Source organism: Anopheles funestus, chromosome 3RL (assembly GCF_943734845.2).
Source record: "Anopheles funestus chromosome 3RL, idAnoFuneDA-416_04, whole genome shotgun sequence".
Lineage (NCBI taxonomy): Eukaryota > Metazoa > Arthropoda > Insecta > Diptera > Culicidae > Anopheles > Anopheles funestus.
In genome coordinates, this window is record NC_064599.1 from 64,633,617 (window position 1) to 64,645,234 (window position 11,618).

Below are 11,618 nucleotides of genomic sequence, written 5' to 3' on the forward strand. Positions count from 1 at the left end.
ATCACCGCAAGGAAATTATCGTAATGTATGCTTCTATCTTTCGTCCCAAAACTCCATTTGGTTATATTTTTTGTTTGTTTTGACTTGCATACGAGTTTTGTCGGTTGGTTGTTTAAGGATAATTTCTATAGTATTATTGTATTGGAACACTCTCTCGCCTCACCCCTTTATTTACTTCCCTTACATGTTTTTTTTTTGCTGTTTCCTTTTCCATCGTGTATCCCCTGCTACCCTGGCTAGCAAGTGGAGAAGAGCGCCAGTTTGATCCTTTTACTCCTACCGTTCCTATTAACCGTGTGTCGGTGTATTTGTGTGCTGTCCGAGAGCCGGAGGTTGCTCCAAACTCCAAAACCGTACCTAATTCTAGCTGATGACGCTGCTGAAGAGATGGCGAATTTAAACAAAAACCGTGCTCGAAACACGCGCGGCCTTATCCCATACATTCTATTCGATACAGAACGCGCAACATGGGCTGGGTGGTAGAGCAGCTACACGGAGGGGGTGTGTGTGTTTGTGTGGTATGCGTGACGTTCCGGGGGGGGAGATGTCGGAATTTAAGATTCCATCAGCCCCGGAAGGTATTCATCGTCCGAATCAGCCTCCTGCTCATCGCTTAAATCATCGAAGGATAGCTCTTTCTTGTTGTCCGATGATTGCATCCGAAGCAAGTCTGCCAGATCGTCCGCATTGTTTCCTGCCAGAGCCATCAGATCAGATGTGTGGTTAGTTGGGACTCGCGGTGTTCTTGGGCTTTATTTTACTTACCCTCTTCATCATTCGACTCTTCGTCCTTCCATCGGTTAAAGTCCACCTTCAGCCAATGAGGTTTGGTCTTGTCTTTTAGCAGCCGTGGCCAGTAAGGTGTCTGAGGATCCGCTTTGGCAATGACGAATTCAATGCAACGTTTGATATTCTTCGTTGCAACCTTTTCCGGATTGATTTTGTCGTAAAATTCCACATTGAGTTCGTGTTTTTTACCCTCCGGCTTTCCAACTCCGCTAAATGACAATGAATTCTCGGTGAATCTGTAACGGAGAAAAAACAAACAAACACAAACAGGAAGACCAATTAGACAACATACCGGGACGCACATTCGTAGTTGCGACGATACGAACTAGAGGCACACTATTTTTGTACATTATTGTACACCGCCGGTCCGTTCGTGGATATTCGCGTTTCGCGAACAAACGTTGGTTACTATAGCTACACACTTACTTGATCTCCGGCTCGGTGCATTCTACGTTTAAGGTTAGATATATGACATCGCTTCTTTGAGCCCAGACGGCGGGTGGTGGCACACTGTCCTTGTGGCGAAGGGAAACATGAAAAAAGGGAACCGCAATCACACGGCCGATAACAAAAAAAAACCCCAAAACCGATTAGAAATTGAAAACCAAAGTGGAAACGCATAAGTGGTGCCCAATAGTGTGCGCGGAGGTGGTGCTGCATGTTTATGTCTTTCTTTTCTATACTGTGCTACCGGTTCAACATGCCGCAAATCGACGCGACGGGGTCTCAACCTTTAGCCGCCCCAACCTTTAAACGCCCAGTTTCCATACCCTACCCAGAAGCACAATGGAAGGTTTATTCGAATGTGCAATCGATAAAAATGGACGCCGGGTCAAACGGGAAGAGACTTGCCGTGGAGAAGAATGACGGCAGGAAAAAAAGAGAATACACTAGAGCAGGCAAGCACATACACATACACACACACACACACACACACACATGCACACACTACAACGGGGTGGCGCATATCCTAGCGATGGGGAACCTCGTTGTTTTATCGCGTTCCGCACAGTTTGCGAGATACGCCAAGAAGTCCGCGCTATACTTACGCTGATTCCGAAGTCATATTAACGTCTTTTGTCATTAACTGGAGCGCTTTTTGCCTGCAAATCAAAAACGGTATGCAAAACGGGACTTCCGCTCGTGCCGAACCTGCGTTAGAACGTTTTTCTTTTACACCGAAAGACTGACGAGTTCTCTGTTCTTTCACCGCTTGGCTGCCAAGGAAATCTTCACTCAAATCAACTCCAACACGTGCGTTTTTCAGCACGTAATCCGTTCGCGGAACTTTGATGTCTGTTTGCAGTCTTTTCTGATAGAGCACGCTCGTGCTTTGGACGGCAGGCAACTAAGCACAGACATCCACCGGAAAGTATTTGACCGCTGGGCTGCGGTTAGTTTATGCTGCCTGGATTAAATACTCACTAGCCGTTTGAATGTGAATCTTTGCTGAGAACAAAATGATGAGGGTCGTTTTTAGGAAAAATAGGCTGAAAATTAAAGTTAAAAAAGGCGGATAAAAATTGAATAACATGCCAATTATCCTAAATAAATAAAGCAAATAAATTTGTTTCAAACTATGATACAAATGATCCAAGTAACCTTTTCGAATCGCGAACAAAAAGAAAAATATCTTAACGTGATCCAAGCATCCTTTTTCATCCGCGCGGTTTCCGGTAGTACAACATGGAGCAGGTTATTTTTAGAAAAGTAAACCAATTGCTTAAACCATTCCTTTTTCGATGAAGTCAACAGTGTCCCAAAAACTGGGACAGATATTGTATATTTACTACACAAAGTAGCGCTAGTATTATACTAAACTTTTGGTCATCATATTAACTTTATTTTATGGGTCACTAACTACGGTTAAACCGGTTTGTTGTGTGAACTGTGTTTTCCAGTTCAAAGAGTATCGTAATGTTTATGCAGATTTCAATGCTTCTCCAAACCAAACCAAAAGATAAGCTACGCAAATCACACAAGACACACACCGCAACTGGTTCACCGCAATGATGACGACGTTGATAATCGCGAAGATAGTTGCGCGCCCGTCTATCCATAGGCGCCTCGCCGTAGACAGTGCGCGTGGTGCGGTTTTTTTTCTCCTGTTTCTTTTTAAATCATATTCTTCCTCAAAATTGCCATATAAACACACGCTGAATGCTCTGTCATCGATCTCCGTTCCTGGGGCATTTTGCTCGTCAGTACGTTCGCTCATTAACGGCAAGAACGATGTCAACAAATAATAAGTTTGACCTTCCTACGCGATATCAGGGCGCGACGAAGAGTGTATGGTAAGTTTGCGGGATGGAAACGGTTCCAGAGTCTATGGACGTTAACAGGTTGGCTGCATCGAGTTACGACATCCGTGTGTTTTTTTTCCTTTCTCCCTTGTTCCGTCAGGGTGGAATACATTCAACTTGCACTGCAATACAAACCGCTTAATCTTGGGCAAGGATTCCCGGACTATCATGCTCCCAAGTATGCGCTGGATGCGTTGGCTGCTGCGGCCAACAGTCCAGATCCTTTGGCGAACCAGTATACGCGCGGATTCGGTCATCCGCGACTCGTGCAAGCGTTGAGCCGGATGTATTCGGGTTTGGTTGGTCGCACCATTAACCCGCTTAGCGAAATATTGGTGACGGTTGGCGCGTACGAAGCGCTGTACGCAACGATTCAAGGTCATGTTGATGCAGGTGACGAAGTCATCATTATTGAACCGTTCTTCGATTGCTATGAACCGATGGTTAAAGCTGCGGGCGGAGTGGCCCGTTTCATTCCTTTAATACCGGTAAGAAATATGTACGGAGTGCTCAATATAGTCGGCGCTTTTCATTTTCAATCTTTTTTTCTCAATTTCTCTTCAGACACAAACTGGTCGCACAATATCTTCGGACGACTGGAAATTGGATCCGATCGAGCTGGCCAAACTGTTCAACGAGAAAACGAAAATGATCATTATCAACACACCCCATAACCCGCTGGGAAAGGTGATGAGTCGCCAGGAGCTGGAAATGGTTGCGGATCTGTGCAAGCAGTGGAACGTCCTTTGCGTGTCGGACGAGGTGTACGAACACATGGTGTATGCGCCGTTCCAGCACGTGCGAATATGCACCCTGCCGGATATGTGGGAACGCACGATCACGATCGGTTCGGCGGGAAAAACGTTTTCGCTGACAGGCTGGAAGATCGGATGGGCTTACGGACCGGAAAGCTTGATGAGAAATTTGCAGATGGTGCACCAGAACTGTGTGTACACGTGCGCTACACCGATCCAGGAAGCGATCGCAGTAGGCTTCGAGAAGGAACTCGATCAGCTGACCAGCCCGGAGTGCTACTTTAACAGCATCTCGACCGAGCTTGTCACCAAGCGAGATTATATGGCGCGATTCCTCGAGGACATTGGTATGCATCCTACAATTCCGCAGGGCGGATACTTTATGGTGGCCGATTGGTCAAAGCTCGCCGAGAAGGTTGATCTGTCACAGGAAACGGATCGTTATCGTGATTATCGCTTCACCAAGTGGATGACTAAAACGGTCGGACTGCAGGGCATTCCGCCATCCGCGTTCTATAGCGACGAACATAAACCGCTCGGCGAAAACTTCGTGAGGTATTGCTTCTTCAAGCGCGATGACACCCTGGAACGTGCCGCAAACATTCTGACCGACTGGAAGAACAAGACAAAGCCGAACTAAAACTGTGACGCAAAAGAAAGCAAAAAGCGGTTATAATTGAAAATCATTGCCGTTTTGAATAACAATAAACCACAGACACAGGGAAGGTGTTCCAATTATGTAACAGCTGGCTGTGTATTTATTTATTATTGACAAAACGACCACGACTAAGCCGCTCCCGCGTCCCGGTGGAGCCGGTACGGGCAACGCACCACACACTCAGACATGAGGAAATTAAACGAAGATTTAGTGCATGTCGTACACTGATTTCAGAGCCAACTCCGGCTGATCGTAGCCCAGCTCTTCCGGGGTGTCGATGCCGAGTTCCGTCAGGGTGGGGCGGATTTCCTGCAGCAGATAGGGGTAGATTTCGTTCGTCTTGTCACCGCACTTGTCCTTCACACCCTCCAGAAAGCGGACGGCCAGCGCGTAGTCGTTCAGGCGACGGCAAGCCTTCAACGCAGACACGATGATTTTTGGCTCCGGCACCAAATCCATACCGAGCAGATCGTTCATCGCCTTCCGTGCCTCCCAGCCATCGATTTCCGGCCGGTTGAAGTATGCCTCATAGCGGCTATCGAACTCCTCGTCGGTTTCGGTGCTGTGCGAGTGACGCACAACCATGGCACCGACCATCGATTGGCTGTTCTTCAGGCCAGCGGCACTGCGAAGTCCGCCCAACACACGGCCAGCCGCAAAACGGAGCATCTCTGTTGTGGTGCGAAAAGGAATGAATCAATCGGTACGGTTCAATAGCACGATACTATGGCACAATCAACTCACTCGATATTTATTCACCGGAACACGGGAAAACTTCCACCGATAATACAAGTGTTAAGTAATCGAAAGCAAGGCAAAATTTGCACCCTCTTTTTTCTGGACGACAATCTTTTGACAGCTGACATTTTGTTGTCAAGCAAAACAGGCACACTTTGCTAGAGGAACGCGAAAAGGCCTTTTCGTTGTATGTATAAACCTTGCTTAACAGCTGATAATAAGGGCGAAGGGTTTTGCTTTCCTATGAATTCTGGATGCAAACACCCGAAAAGAAAACGATTTATGTATCTACGATGATTAACGTTTATTCATTATACCAATGCAGGAAACGAGACGATTGTTTTACGATCCTTTACGTTTATTCATTATACCAATCCAGGAAAAGCAACGTAAATGACATCACAATAAAAAAGAATAGAACCCAAACCCGTAGCCCAGCATTACGCTGAATTGCTTGCTTTATCTGTTCATTTGCATCCTTCATGTTTTCCGTCGTTCCGATAACATTCGTAGCAATTCGATCAATATCGGTATTTTGCAGCGTTACCTAAAAAGAAAAACAAACAGGGACAGAGTAAGAGAAGCTCCTTTGCGATGTCCAATTCAGCTTACCTTCTCGGTGAAAATGTCTTGTAGCTGTGTAATGTCGGCCACATTACGCTGAATTTGTTCTACCTCTTCCGATAACCCTTTCAGCTCATTGTAGAGTTGAATATTTTCCGACTCAAACATCTGTATGTCCTCCGGGCTGAGGTCATTGTTTTCGTAATCCTCGTACGTGCTGCTGTTTTCCAACTCTTCAACCGTTTGTGTGATGGATTTGTCTGCACTGCGAGAGCTGTCCAAATTATCGGCACGACCCGTACCCGACAGAAGTGGCTCCTTTTCTTGTGGAACAATTTCGAGAGGTTTTGTGTACGGGTCGGTTTTCATTTTGGGCTGCAGCTTAATATACTGTAGCGTTTCCATTTGCCGCTTGTGGCGAAACTGTTTCTGTTCTTGTGCAATTCTGCGTATTCCATTCGCATACTCATACAAACTATCTATCACAAGGATTAAAAATTCCTTCACCTGCTTGTCCGCATGCAGTGCGGTACATTCGTGCTTTAAGCCGGCTATCAGTGTCGCAGCGTCCGCCAGTGTCTTTTCCGTTTCACGATCAATTAGGTCGCGCTCTTCGTTCGTCATTTGGGGTGCGGAGTTTTTCAGATGCTCCGCCAGTTGCATGTAGGCCACCCGATTCTCTAGCAGAAAGTTTCGCAGCAGCGTGACCTGCTGCTTCAGCGATTTGGCCTTCCCCCATACCTCGGATTGTGTGGATTTCTTTTTCTGCAATATTCGATTCTTGTCCAGTTGTGGAATACTGTGAGGTGGCAGTTTTAGCCGCACTGTTTTTACGGAGGCTTTAAAAAGGGACGTGATGTCCATGATTTTGCACTGCTACTGAATCAAAACATACAAGCTGTCAGAATATTGTTTACGTGTGCCGGCAAAGAAATGGATCGCGTTTACAGCAGCATCTGCGGGCAAATCATGTGCGAAGGGAATCGTGGATTCAAGATGCTGGAACCTTGCCCTTCGATTCTGGTTGAGGTTTTTTTTTGCTGTGGTCATATCAAATATATTTTAATTCCATGTTAAAGATGCTGATCCAATAGCTGTTATTAATCTAATTTCAAGCCATCCAATAATTGTCAAAAAATGCAATGCAATTGGAATGAAGATCGTGTATGAAGTTTTCTGTTTCCCGCAATTTTTATTGAAAACAACGTTGTAATGCTACCAAAATCTATACCTACATATTTGTAATGCTACCAATTTTACATCAATATACAAGACTAAGAACAAAGCCCTTTTCCAAATTCAGTGAGGATTTCTGGCCTACGATAAATGGAAGAGTCAAAAGTATCTTCTAGCAGAGACGAATTCATCAATTCCAAAGGCATTAAAGCATCCGTACTGCTAAAGATAGCCGAGTATGAACAAACATTTGTGAATAGTCTGTCTTGTAAATAGATTGTCTTGACGGAGTAATGAAAATTCGTTTTTTTATCAAATCTGCAAAATGCGCTAATAGTTGTGTGTCGCTGAAAAGAGCCGGCGAATGCATGTACACATTGGTGTTGGTTCCAGCCACGGAACTACAGTCAGTCTTGCCCACAATGTGACATACGAAAATTAGGCCAAAGGCATCGTTGTAGGTAATATTTTGTTTCTATGAAAGTATATTTAATATAAGATAGCAAATCATATTATGCTGCTAGTGAAATACAAACATTGGTTGTTTTTTCATGCAATTTAGCAATGATTGGACTGTGCCCAACGGTGTGTGGATCACTGTACCTCAGTGCAAGCTGGAGCCGTGTGGAGGCACGCATTCGAGGGTCGTTCAGTAGAGGTTAAAACTTCATCGCAGTGAGAACATAATCGACATCGTCCGCAGTACCGTCGCAGTTTACATTCTCCTTTGAATCTGACCCCAGTGATCTTCGAACTCCATAGCAACAATATGCCGACCTACCACAAACCAGAAGCTAAAACCATCCAGGAGCTGAAGGATATTGCCCACAAGCTGCGTATCGATTCGATTAACGCAACGCAAGCGTCAAAATCTGGGTAAGCGAAGAGCGAAGGGTGTGAGGAGGGATAAAGTTGGTGGCAGACAAACACACGAAGCAGGAGTGTTTCGTTGCAAATCTAGATAAAATGGCTCCGGTTGTGACAAGTTACAATCATAGTAGGCTGTGGAATGCGAAATGCAAAGAAAGGAAGCGAACAAATTGAGCCCTTTCACCGGCTTTCGCTAACTTTCGTAACCGATGTCGCATGTCGCGTGCGTGTGTACGCTCTGATGCCGGTTACGCGTGGGTACCACAGCCAGAAAGAGAGTAGGGCCATTATAAAAAAATATATGTTTTGACTGGTTTGTGGGACCAGACCACGTGTTTGGTGAAGAGGATCAAAATTGAGTTCAAAATCGTTCGGAGAAACTGAGTATTGCTTGTGCAGTACAAGCAACAGATCAAATACGCACGTGAGCGTGGCGGTTGATGAATGCTAGATTTCTAAGTTTACAATTCGGGCCCGATGCGTGTTCCATGCGTCCTTACTATGGTCGGCAATGTGAAAGGCATGGATTACTGCGTCGGAGTAGGCACAATTTATTTTAGAATGTCCTAACCCCGAATTCATCGTGGCGGCGGTACTGCTGTGTATCGTGCGCACAGGTACGCACGCTATACCAACCCGTAATCGATGCCCACGGTCGCCGCATTTGCAGCCCGATCGACGCGATCGCTTGACGCGTGTATAGGTCTTTTTTTTCGAAGGTCAGAAAGAGGTCAAACGTTTTTGCCACTCCACTCCGTCGTCACCGTATCAGGTCCGTATGATTTCAAGTCATGCAGCGGTGCCCTCATGCAATGAGGTTGGCTGGAATATAGCATCACACATAACTAGCTGGTGTGATGGAAACAACAAGAAAAAAAAACAAACGGACAATAAATGACGCAAGGTGCCCCTTGCTGTCTTCCGTGCACGGTTCGATTACGTTACCGCAATGTCCAAGGATGCCGCCATAAAGTTGCAAAAAGAGCAAAATAAATTCAGTGAGTCAAATATAAACAATTGATAACCGAGCAACAATCCAAGTAGCCCAAGTCATATTTCCTGCTGTTGTTCAATGTCGCCGGTTGCTTGTCTTACTTCTTTTTCCCCCGTTTTACGCATTCAACCGTTACGTGCGGTGATATGAGCCCACCAACTTGAGATCAGTGTGTTTGATTTGTTGTCATTAAGGTATAGGTACCGATTTTATCTTTTTCAAGTTACTATTTTTATGACACACTTAAATACATATCTTTTGTTTTGCTTTGCTTTCACCTCGCAGCCATCCAACGTCATGTGCTTCCATTGCGGAAATCATGTCGGTGTTGTTCTTCAACACGATGCGGTATAAACTCTCTGCTCCACGTGATGCTTCTTCGGATCGGTTCATCCTGTCGAAGGGCCATGCGGCGCCGATCCTGTATGCGGCCTGGGCCGAGGCAGGTTTGTTCCCGGTGGAGGATCTGATGAACCTGCGCAAGATCGATTCGGATCTCGAAGGTCATCCAACGCCCAGACTAAACTTCATCGACGTTGGCACCGGTTCGCTCGGTCAGGGTGTAGCCGTTGCGTGCGGTATGGCGTACGTAGGCAAAAACCTCGATAAAGCCGATTACCGTACGTACGTACTGGTCGGTGACGGTGAATCGGCCGAAGGTTCGATCTGGGAATCGTTGCACTTCGCCGGTTACTACAAACTGAACAACCTGTGCGTCATCTTCGACGTGAACCGATTGGGACAGTCGGAGGCGACCTCGCTGCAGCATCAGATGGAGGTGTACCGCAAGCGGTTGGATGCGTTCGGATTCAATGCCATGGTCGTCGACGGGCACGACGTGGAGGAACTTTGCAAGGCATTCTTCGAAGCTGCTTCGACAACCGATCGACCCACCGCAATCATTGCCAAAACGTTCAAGGGCAAACATTTCCCCAACATTGAGGATCTGGAGAACTGGCACGGAAAGCCGCTTGGTGATGCGGCCGCCGGTGTTGTGGCGCATCTGCAAAAGTTGATTCGCAACCCGGGCCCAATTGCCCTGGCGCCACCGTCTCCACAAAAGGAGAACGCTCCAAAGGTGAGCATTAAAGGCATCGAACTTGCCACACCGCCCGCGTATCAAAAGGGCGAGCAGATTGCTACGCGATTGGCTTACGGTACCGCACTGGCCAAGATCGCGATGAACAACGATCGCGTGATTGCGCTGGACGGTGACACGAAGAACTCGACCTACTCGGACAAGCTGCGCAAAGCGTTCCCGGAACGATTCATCGAGTGTTTCATTGCGGAGCAAAATTTGGTCGGTGTTGCGATTGGTGCCGCTTGCCGCGATCGTACCGTTGCTTTCGTCTCTACCTTTGCCACGTTTTTCACGCGTGCTTTCGATCAGATTCGGATGGGTGCGATCTCGCAGACAAATGTCAATTTTGTCGGTTCGCATTGTGGTGTAAGCATCGGTGAGGATGGTCCGAGCCAGATGGGCCTGGAAGACATTGCCATGTTCCGTGCGATCCCGGGCAGCACCGTTTTCTATCCGTCGGATGCAGTCAGTACCGAGCGTGCAGTCGAAATGGCTGCCAACACACCGGGCGTGTGCTTTATCCGTACGTCGCGTCCGAATACTGCCGTCATCTACGAGAACAATGAGAAGTTTGAGGTATTTCACGATTGCCAATAGTTCCTGCAGTCGCATAAATTATAATGCCTTTTTGTTTCATTTGTTAGATTGGAAAATGCAAGGTCGTGAAGCAGAATGCAAACGACTCGGTATTGCTCATCGGTGCTGGTATTACGCTGTATGAGGCGCTCAAGGCAGCCGAAGAACTGGAGAAGAGCGGTATTCACTGTCGCGTGATCGATCCATTCACCGTTAAGCCCTTGGACAAGGAAGGAATCATCCAGCATGGTGCCCAGTGTGGTGGTCGTGTCGTGGTTGTAGAGGATCATTACAAGTAAGTGGGATGTCGCTATCAATGCGTAACTCTCACTGTGCTAATTTGATTTCCATTTTATCCACAATAGGCAAGGAGGTCTGGGTGAAGCGGTGCTGTCCGCACTCGCCGAACAGAGAAATTTTGTCGTGAAGCATCTGGGTGTGGACAAGCTGCCCCGTTCCGGTCCGCCCTCCGTACTCGTGGATATGTTTGGCGTTTCGGCACGTTCCGTTGCGGCCGCAGTACAAGACATCATCAAGATGTAAAAACACAACCCAGCCACAACTAAACGAGTACAAGCGTGTTCAGGCACATGCGCTGGAATCTTGCCGATCATGTTGATCGTGGTTCTTTTGATTTATTAATTTGCTTTTCGGTTTTACCTATCTGCTTCATTGTTTTGTTTTTTTCTTTCAACTTTGCTTCCTTCGGAATGTGGGTGCTTTTTAGGGGGTTTCGAATACATAATACGAGAATTGCTATGAGTAACAAGGTTACTGCTGTTAATCCTCTCTAAATTTCCAGTGTCATACATTGTAGATTGTACTGACCAATCATATCCGGTAAGGGGGAGATCGTTGTTTATTGAGAGCAGTTGCGCGAAATATATTCATTCGAAGAAATGGAACAATTTTTGATTTTAATAACTTGCAGTGTGGGAAAGAAACGTCTACCTCGAAATAGATTCCAGGTGATAAATTGTATATATTTGGATTGAGTATTGGTTTTTGTTCTCAAGTAGAGCTAATGCCGTGAAATGTGCTAAGATACGATTACTGTACGTTCGTTGGCGTTTAACGGCTTTTTTGAATTTTAGAAATGTGACGCAAAAGTTAG

At 46.3% G+C, this 11,618-nt stretch overlaps 5 protein-coding genes across 6 annotated transcripts; 2 read left to right on the forward strand and 3 right to left on the reverse strand.

Moving 5' to 3' along the window:
- Positions 1-26: 26 nt before the first annotated feature.
- LOC125768515 (uncharacterized protein CG16817) lies at positions 27-2,047 on the reverse strand. The gene is made up of 4 exons (XM_049436283.1): positions 1,839-2,047; positions 1,216-1,299; positions 766-1,025; positions 27-694 (listed from the first exon to the last, which is right to left on the reverse strand). Exons 1-4 carry the CDS (start codon positions 1,871-1,873, stop codon positions 555-557), a joined length of 519 nt encoding a protein of 172 aa, XP_049292240.1. The 5' UTR covers positions 1,874-2,047; the 3' UTR covers positions 27-554.
- A 523-nt stretch (positions 2,048-2,570) lies between these two features.
- LOC125768509 (kynurenine aminotransferase) lies at positions 2,571-4,590 on the forward strand. Of its 2 annotated transcripts, XM_049436276.1 has the most exons (4): positions 2,571-2,993; positions 3,040-3,083; positions 3,193-3,580; positions 3,657-4,590. In XM_049436276.1, the coding sequence occupies exons 1-4, from the start codon at positions 2,799-2,801 to the stop codon at positions 4,485-4,487; spliced, it is 1,458 nt and encodes a 485-aa protein (XP_049292233.1). In that variant the 5' UTR covers positions 2,571-2,798; the 3' UTR covers positions 4,488-4,590. The 2 variants fall into 2 exon arrangements, with proteins under 2 accessions (XP_049292233.1, XP_049292232.1); XM_049436275.1 differs by having other exon boundaries at positions 2,586-3,083.
- LOC125768518 (cytochrome c oxidase subunit 5A, mitochondrial) lies at positions 4,577-5,385 on the reverse strand. Its single transcript, XM_049436285.1, has 2 exons — positions 5,250-5,385; positions 4,577-5,176 (listed from the first exon to the last, which is right to left on the reverse strand). The coding sequence occupies exon 2, from the start codon at positions 5,172-5,174 to the stop codon at positions 4,713-4,715; it is 462 nt and encodes a 153-aa protein (XP_049292242.1). The 5' UTR covers positions 5,175-5,176; positions 5,250-5,385; the 3' UTR covers positions 4,577-4,712.
- Positions 5,386-5,580: 195 nt separating this feature from the next.
- LOC125768512 (syntaxin-18) lies at positions 5,581-6,746 on the reverse strand. Its single transcript, XM_049436280.1, has 2 exons — positions 5,856-6,746; positions 5,581-5,790 (listed from the first exon to the last, which is right to left on the reverse strand). Exons 1-2 carry the CDS (start codon positions 6,669-6,671, stop codon positions 5,602-5,604), a joined length of 1,005 nt encoding a protein of 334 aa, XP_049292237.1. The 5' UTR covers positions 6,672-6,746; the 3' UTR covers positions 5,581-5,601.
- An 869-nt stretch (positions 6,747-7,615) lies between these two features.
- Positions 7,616-11,412, forward strand: LOC125768502 (transketolase-like protein 2). The gene is made up of 4 exons (XM_049436258.1): positions 7,616-7,859; positions 9,133-10,504; positions 10,573-10,799; positions 10,870-11,412. The coding sequence occupies exons 1-4, from the start codon at positions 7,753-7,755 to the stop codon at positions 11,045-11,047; spliced, it is 1,884 nt and encodes a 627-aa protein (XP_049292215.1). The 5' UTR covers positions 7,616-7,752; the 3' UTR covers positions 11,048-11,412.
- The last annotated feature ends 206 nt before the right edge of the window (positions 11,413-11,618 follow it).

Excerpts from the sequence above, each read along its gene's own strand:
- LOC125768518 (XM_049436285.1), bottom strand. The coding sequence starts at position 5,174 with ATGCTCCGTTTTGCGGCTGGCCGTGTGTTGGGCGGACTTCGCAGTGCC.
- LOC125768509 (XM_049436276.1), top strand. The coding sequence starts at position 2,799 with ATGATGACGACGTTGATAATCGCGAAGATAGTTGCGCGCCCGTCTATC. Across the intron at positions 2,994-3,039 it reads CTGGGGCATTTTGCTCGTCA|TTTGACCTTCCTACGCGATA; the intron begins GTACGTTCGCTC and ends ACAAATAATAAG. Across the intron at positions 3,084-3,192 it reads GGCGCGACGAAGAGTGTATG|GGTGGAATACATTCAACTTG; the intron begins GTAAGTTTGCGG and ends TTGTTCCGTCAG.
- LOC125768512 (XM_049436280.1), bottom strand. The coding sequence starts at position 6,671 with ATGGACATCACGTCCCTTTTTAAAGCCTCCGTAAAAACAGTGCGGCTA. Across the intron at positions 5,791-5,855 it reads AAGACATTTTCACCGAGAAG|GTAACGCTGCAAAATACCGA; the intron begins GTAAGCTGAATT and ends TTTTCTTTTTAG.
- LOC125768502 (XM_049436258.1), top strand. The coding sequence starts at position 7,753 with ATGCCGACCTACCACAAACCAGAAGCTAAAACCATCCAGGAGCTGAAG. Across the intron at positions 7,860-9,132 it reads ACGCAAGCGTCAAAATCTGG|CCATCCAACGTCATGTGCTT; the intron begins GTAAGCGAAGAG and ends TTCACCTCGCAG. Across the intron at positions 10,505-10,572 it reads AGAACAATGAGAAGTTTGAG|ATTGGAAAATGCAAGGTCGT; the intron begins GTATTTCACGAT and ends TTCATTTGTTAG.
- LOC125768515 (XM_049436283.1), bottom strand. The coding sequence starts at position 1,873 with ATGACAAAAGACGTTAATATGACTTCGGAATCAGC. Across the intron at positions 1,026-1,215 it reads TGCACCGAGCCGGAGATCAA|ATTCACCGAGAATTCATTGT; the intron begins GTAAGTGTGTAG and ends TCTCCGTTACAG. Across the intron at positions 695-765 it reads AGAGTCGAATGATGAAGAGG|GAAACAATGCGGACGATCTG; the intron begins GTAAGTAAAATA and ends TGGCTCTGGCAG.